Below are 7,500 nucleotides of genomic sequence, written 5' to 3' on the forward strand. Positions count from 1 at the left end.
GGAGAGATGGGGGGGGAGAGATGGAGAGAGAGGGGGAGAGAGATGGAGAGATGGGGGGGGAGAGATGGAGAGATGGGGGGGAGAGATGGAGAGAGAGGGGGAGAGATGGAGAGAGAGGGGGAGAGAGATGGAGAGAGGGGGGAGAGAGATGGAGAGATAGGGGGGGAGATGGAGAGAGAGGGGGAGAGATGGAGAGAGGGTGTGGGGGAGGTAGAGATGGTGGGGAGGGAGAGATGGATAGTGGGAGAGAGATGGAGAGAGGGTGGGGGAGAGAAAGGGAGAGATGGAGAGAAAGAGGGAGATATGGAGACAGAGAGGGAAATAGAGAGATGGAGAAAGGGTGAGAGATGGAAAGAGAGGGGTAGAGGAAAAGAGACGAGCAACAACAGAGCAAGAAAGAGTCAAAGAAAGATTGATAGAGACAGAAGGAGAAGGAAAGAGAAAGACTAAAAGAGTGTGAGTTAATAACAGAGAGAGAGAGAAGGAAAGCAATGCAGAATGACTCACAAAGTCGTATCACCCGTGGCAACAATGTAGATGGCCGCTCCACCAGGGAGGCTGGTGTCAGACTTGTCTCAGAAGCAGAGCAAAGGATGCTGGGAGATGAGTCGAGGGTGGAGAGGAGAGAGCCTGATGTATTGAATTTGGAAGCAGTGGAGGCAGAAAACACATTTATCGCAGCCAAAACATTTGGTTGTTTATTATGTGTAGGTGATTTGAAACCTGGCAAGGGCTCGGGTTCAGTAGTAGAGAGTAGACTAGAATAGAACATTTGAAGGAAATGTATTTCATAGACAGAAACGTAGCCGCAGTGGATTAAGCTTGATTAAGCACTCCCTCAGAGTCGAGTGGTTTTAGTATGTGTTAGGGTACACAGAGCAGACCATGGCAGCATTTGTCAAAGTCGTTTTTTGGGCCAAATGCGCAATGCACTGCAAACCTGGAATAAACAAAATGGCAGTTATTCAATTTGAACAACCGCAAAAGCACTAAAATGACTGTTGTTCCCTTTTACCGTCCCGCGTGCAATCCCAGACCTGCCAACATTTGGCCTGACCACCATTCATAACGCACCGCCAACAGACTACAATTCCCACATCCGTCTGCAGTCAAGGTAATGTCTCTTTTCTGGGTGTCAATCTGGGAGTTGTAGTCCCATTTAGCTCTCGGCTGCTCTCTGAGGGATCGCTAACGGGCACAGTCACCATGGGAGAGAGAGAGTGCAGGAGAATGGGGCGAGTGAATCCAGGCAGGTTTAAGGTGGCTTTATGAACATCCTCAGTAGAGGCTTGGTGTGTCTGTGCAGCGCTGTTTCCCCACCTGCGCAGGTGAACCAACACACTGTGTGTGACAGGCTAGCTGCACAAGCCACTCGGCGACCCACTGAAAGACCACACTGACTCAGCCAGAGAGATAACAGAAAAAAACCCATCAACAAATGGTGTATTAACGCCTCAATAGGTGCTTAGGTATAGGAGACAGTGCATGTGTTTCCCCAGGAAACAGATAAGACACTCCTGTGGATCATGACTGAGCCCTGGCAGAACACATTGGATCATAGGCGTAATGAGCGTCCTCAGCTGTTCCATAGCAGCGTGGTCTTCATCAAGACTGCAGCCTGCGTTGGTCTTCATCAAGACTGCAGCCTGCGTTGGTCTTCATCAAGACTGCAGCCTGCGTTGGTCTTCATCAAGACTGCAGCCTGCGTTGGTCTTCATCAAGACTGCAGCCTGCGTTGGTCTTCTGCGTTTGGGGGGGTGTTTCTGTGCTCGCGAGGCGACGCAGACCACAGATCACACGCCGGCCGGGTGACATCTGAAACAGTGAGCGGCGCCGTTGCCAGGGGCCTGACGTGTTATCCCTGTTTCACACCGACCAATCGGATCTGACAAGCCGCTTTTGGATGTGTATATGATCAAGGATTTGGGAGTCCGGTGGCTGAACGGTTAGGGAATTAGGCTAGTAAACAGAACGTTGCCGGATCGATTCCCGGCCGTGCAAGATTACGTTGTGTCCTTGGGCAAGGCACTTCACCCTACTTGCCTCGGGGGGCATGTTCCTGTACTTACTGTAAGTGACTCTGGAAAAGGGCATCTGCTAAATCAGTGGTTCTCATTCCTGGTCCTCGGGACCCCCTGCCCTGCATGTTTTAGATATTTCCCTGCTTCAACACACCTGATTCAAATAAATGGGACTGATAACGACCCATTAATTTGAATCAGGTGTGTCTGAGGAGGGAAACGTCTAAAATATGCAGGGCAGGGGGTCTCGAGGACCAGGATTGAGAACTACTGTGCTAAATGACTAAATGTAAATGTAAGGATTTACTGCGTCTGTGTAAAACGTAAACCAGGAATACACAAGCAACGCTTTCACATAAGCAACACACGACACTTCCTGGTGTGGAGGGAGGTGAAGCCAGGTCACAGCAGCGGCCGTGACGGTGAACAGTTAGTATTGACAGACCTCGGGGGGCAAGGGGTGACCAGTGTCATCGTGAACTCTGACCCCATCTGCCAATGAGGAAGATGGTTTATTGGGGGAGACGGATAGACGTGTAGTGTGTGTGTGTGTGTGTGTGGGTGGGGGGGTTGTACTGGTGCTGGGTCAGGGAACTAGCGAGGGGTTTGGAAGAATGTAGGGCAGGGAGGAGGAGAGGTGGACATAATGAGAAATACGATTGGGTGGAAGGGGACGTGTGGACTGCTGAAGAGGAGACAGAGAACAGGAGAGAGGCGACAGAATGAGATGACCGGCAGATAGAGAGAACAGAGAAGAGGACAATGTCGAGTCGGAGGGAAGGAACAGATGATGACAGTTGGACAGAGGAAGTCGGGTGGGGGGGGAACGGGGTTCGCCGCGAAACAGCGAGCGGAGCGGCCGTGCGATGTCAACGCTTGCAGACACGGGCAGAAAGACAAGTTTTAACAGGCAGGACTCCTAGGATGAATAAACAGGTATCAGACGTGAGGGGAGAGATACGTCAGGTTAAACGTACGGCTGACACCATCTAGCCTGACTGCTGAGAGATGTGGTCGGGTTCCAAACTGTTACAACGGTGGAAGCTAGCCGCCCCACAAAGCAGTTGTAAATCTGCATCATAAATGGTTGACACAATACTTCAGATATGATCTGGAAAGTGCGTTTCTACGCTTGCGAGGGCAGTGGCATAAATAATGCATGAAATATGAAGAATAGCCACAATTTCCATCCAGTAGCATCACAGAAACCCAGCCCACAATCTTTGGGAGAGCACTCCAGCTCTTCACAAAAAAATGAGCATGCTTTCTATTCTATGCACAACGTAGACTACATTATCAAACATAATCTATGCAACCTTTTGGAGGATTGGAGAAACTCTGAATCATATATAAAAAGGTCAAAAGACAACAACAAAAAACACAAAACAAAACAAAGAAACGAAAGAAGTTGAAGCTGAATAGTGATTTCTTGCGCAGCATCAAAAGTGGGGAGCTTTTCCTCTCAAAGACAAGGCTATTTTAAAGAGCCTTTTGATCCAACAACCGTCAGAGACCATGTTCTGATGGAGAAAAGAGAGTGAAAGACGAAAAGAAAAATCCCTCTAAGTAACAACGTGGCCCCTGACCAGAGCACTGCTATGTAGCATTTACAGAACAGAGTGTCTCAAGAGCAGGGCAGGGGGGAGAGCAAAAATATCACCTTGAGGTATTTATTTATTTTTCTATATTTTTTTTAAAGAGTAAGTTTTCAAAACCATTTTCTGAACCTAGGGAACCTTTGAGAGGAGATGTTCCCTGAGGTTCCCCACAGGCACGCCCCAATCATGAACAATCACTCTCTGTCGCAAGCTGCTTGTAGGAGAGGATCTGGGGGCGGTGAAAGAGAGGGGAGACATTCAGGTGTGTGTGTGGATAGATTCAGGTGTGTGTGTGTGTGTGTGTGTGTGAGGGGGCTGTACTGTGAATAGCACACTTCTGCTGGAGTGTTGTGAGGGTCAAACACTGGACGAGAAAGGAAGAGGAGGAGGGGGGAGGGAGGAGGTGTAGGGAGGAGGGAGGAAGTGAGGAGGAGAAGGGGGAGGAAGGAGGCGTAGGGAGGAGGGAGGAAGTGAGGAGGAGAAGGGAGGAGGAAGGAGGTGTAGGGGGGAGGGAGGAAGTGAGGAGGAGAAGGGAGGAGGAAGGAAGTGAGGAGGAGAAGGGGGGAGGAAGGAGGTGTAGGGGGGAGGAAGGAGGTGAGGAGGAGAAGGGGGAGGAAGGAGGTGTAGGGGGGAGGGAGGAAGTGAGGAGGAGAAGGGAGGAGGAAGGAAGTGAGGAGGAGAAGGGGGGAGGAAGGAGGTGTAGGGGGGAGGGAGGAAGTGAGGAGGAGAAGGGGGGAGGAAGGAGGTGTAGGGGGGAGGGAGGAAGTGAGGAGGAGAAGGGGGGAGGAAGGAGGTGTAGGGGGGAGGGAGGAAGTGAGGAGGAGAAGGGGGGAGGAAGGAGGTGTAGGGGGGAGGGAGGAAGTGAGGAGGAGAAGGGGGGAGGAAGGAGGTGTAGGGGGGAGGGAGGAAGTGAGGAGGAGAAGGGGGGAGGAAGGAGGTGTAGGGGGGAGGGAGGAAGTGAGGGGGAGAAGGGGGGAGGAAGGAGGTGTAGGGGGGAGGGAGGAAGTGAGGAGGAGAAGGGGGGAGGCGAGAGGATCTTCTCTGTGTGGATGGACAAGACAGGCGTTGAGAAACACAGAGGAGAGAGAGAGAGAATCGATTGAAAGAGGGTAAACTTAAACTTATCATTTTCTGAGACTTTGTAAGATTGCCAGATCCCTGGAGAGGGTAAACAATATGAGGAACGGCGGTTGAAAGAGAATAGGTATCAGACACAGTGTGTGTCTGTGTGTGTGTCTGTGTGTGTGTGTCTGTGAGTGTGTGTGTGTGAGTGTGTGAGTGTGTGTCCTTGTTTGACTGTCTGAATATGGCCTTGCTGTCACAGTCATCAGACCTCTGTGCTCTCTCATTCAGACAGGGGCAATCATGCAAACTGTGCTGCTCCTGCAGCTGAACACACACACACACTAACACACAGTTTCTCTCTCTCCCGCACAGTTTCTCACACACACACACACACACACACACACACACACACACACACACACACACACACTTGTCTCACTGTTGTAGAAATTTTGGTCATATGCATATATGTATGTGTATGAAATCTATAATCTTCTATGTTCATTGCTAAGAGACAGGAAGGGAAGATGATGAAGTTGAGTTCAAAGGAACGTGAGGTGCTGATGGCTCTGTGGGCAGCTTGCCCTGGGGGATGGGTGAAGCATCTTACATGGCCTTCTGTCCTCTGGTCAGTGTAAGGGGCCAATGAGACAGCTGCTCTGAACTTTGGCTAGAGAAGGACTGTGTCCTGTTTCATTGGTTGTGTTAATTAAAAGTTCTTGTTTGAAGATGATCACACAAAGGACAGTCGGCCATTTGACCGGTCAAACTCCCATGGTTTTATTATCTACGCAGTCAATGCTTAAAACGTTCATCTATGAAAGCACACATCTGCTCACAACACAAGCCAATACAACCAGGACACCCAGCATTACAACAACAAGGGGAGCGTGAACCGCAAAAACCCTGAACCCAAGCTGAGCTCCTACTCTCTGGAGGGTGACCTTTGGGCTGCCTTGGGCTAGGAGTGCAGCTCTGGTTCATCTAACCCTACTCTCTGGAGGGTGACCTTTGGGCTGCCTTGGGCTAGGAGTGCAGCTCTGGTTCATCTAACCCTACTCTCTGGAGGGTGACCTTTGGGCTGCCTTGGGCTAGGAGTGCAGCTCTGGTTCATCTAACCCTACTCTCTGGAGGGTGACCTTTGGGCTGCCTTGGGCTAGGAGTGCAGCTCTGGTTCATCTAACCCTACTCTCTGGAGGGTGACCTTTGGGCTGCCTTGGGCTAGGAGTGCAGCTCTGGTTCATCTAACCCTACTCTCTGGAGGGTGACCTTTGGGCTGCCTTGGGCTAGGAGTGCAGCTCTGGTTCATCTAACCCTACTCTCTGGAGGGTGACCTTTGGGCTGCCTTGGGCTAGGAGTGCAGCTCTGGTTCATCTAACCCTACTCTCTGGAGGGTGACCTTTGGGCTGCCTTGGGCTAGGAGTGCAGCTCTGGTTCATCTAACCCTAATCTATGCATCGGAGTGTCTGTTCCTACAGCTAGCCAGGTGACGCATAGATAATGCACACTTTATGCAAATGAGACACTCTCCATCGGTACGTGACATAAGGCGCTCCATTATGTACCATTATATTTTATTTTATGAATAATCTTGCTGTCTGGTTGATGTATCGTGTAGGTCTAGTGTATCTGCAGACCAGCTGGGCACGCTGGAACAGGCGGTGGAGCCAAAGGCAGCCAGTAGAGAGCATTCTTGAGTTAAGGTCTTCAGATAAGCCGACTCCCAGGCTAAACATGTGCCTGACAACGACGACGCAAGATATTGATCAGACAAACCAATTGATATCTCTAACACAATTAAGGTGCACTCCAGTGTTGCCTGGCCCAAATCAAACAGCACTTGCAGAGATTGTCTGGGGTCATTTACTGGACATCATTGACTTGCGGAGTGCTTGATCCTGCGACAGGGATGTTAGGACTAACTGTTGTCATGCTGATACGTCTGGATGGTTGAATTTGAGAGGTGTCATGAACACGCAGAGAGAGGCAGAGAGAGCGAAAGCGCAACAGAGAAAAAGAGAAACAGAGAAAGAAAAACAGAGACAGACAGAGAAAGAGAAACAGAGAGATAGAAAGAGAGAGAAACAGAGAGACAGAGAGAGACTGAGAAAGAGAGAGAGAAACAGAGAGAGAGACAGAGAAAGACAGAGAAACAGAGAGACAGAGAAACAGAGAGAGAGAGATAGAAAGAGAGAGAAACTGAGAAACAGAGAGAGAGACAAAGAAAGACAGAGAAACAGAGAGAGACAGAGACAGAGAGAGAGAAACAGAGAAACAGAGAGAGAGACAGAGAAAGACAGAGAAACAGAGAGAGACAGAGACAGAGAGAAACAGAGAGAGGACGGGGGATGTTGGCACATTAGGAAGAGAGCGTGAATAGAGAGAGAAAAGAAAGAGGGAGTGATTGCGACAAAGAGGGAGGGAGGGAGCAGCGACCGCAGCAGAGAGAGCCGGAGGAGGGGAGCTAGACACAAACCGCCCGCAGTTGTTCTGTCTTGTCCACACAGGCAGCGCTGCATCCTGTCCTCCCTCTCTCCCTCTCCCTCTTCCCCTCCTACTTCACCTCCTCCCTCCCTCCACCCGCAACCCCCTGGTGGCCTGTAATTGGTTTGTGTTGCCGGTGTGACTGTGACTGGGTCTGCCTCTCTCTCTCTTTTTCTGTCTCGCTCTGCCCCTCTCTCTCCTCCCTCCTCCCTCTCTCCTCCCTCCCTCTCCCTCACTCCTCCCTCTCGTTGGGTTTTACCTTTTCTGCAGCAGCACTCCGTCCAGATCCCCCTGCTTGTCTCTGAGCAGTGTGTGCAGGTGCTGGATCTGTC

At 50.7% G+C, this 7,500-nt stretch overlaps 1 protein-coding gene across 3 annotated transcripts in view; it reads right to left on the bottom strand.

The window, feature by feature from the left end:
- cep89 (centrosomal protein 89) overlaps nucleotides 1-7,500 on the bottom strand; it is an 81,361-nt gene that overhangs the window by 16,300 nt on the left and 57,561 nt on the right. The window contains exon 19 of one of the 3 annotated variants that reach the window (XM_084682483.1): nucleotides 7,428-7,500. This exon is cut by the window's right edge and continues 97 nt beyond it. In XM_084682483.1, coding sequence (XP_084538609.1) covers nucleotides 7,428-7,500 — 73 coding nt within the window. Of the gene's footprint in view, nucleotides 1-7,427 lie in introns of those variants that run through there. The other 2 variants (XR_014732273.1, XR_014732274.1) reach the window with 2 other exon arrangements.

This window comes from Hypomesus nipponensis, chromosome 19 (genome assembly GCF_054491055.1).
Source record: "Hypomesus nipponensis isolate SF chromosome 19, ASM5449105v1, whole genome shotgun sequence".
Taxonomy (NCBI): Eukaryota; Metazoa; Chordata; class Actinopteri; order Osmeriformes; family Osmeridae; genus Hypomesus; species Hypomesus nipponensis.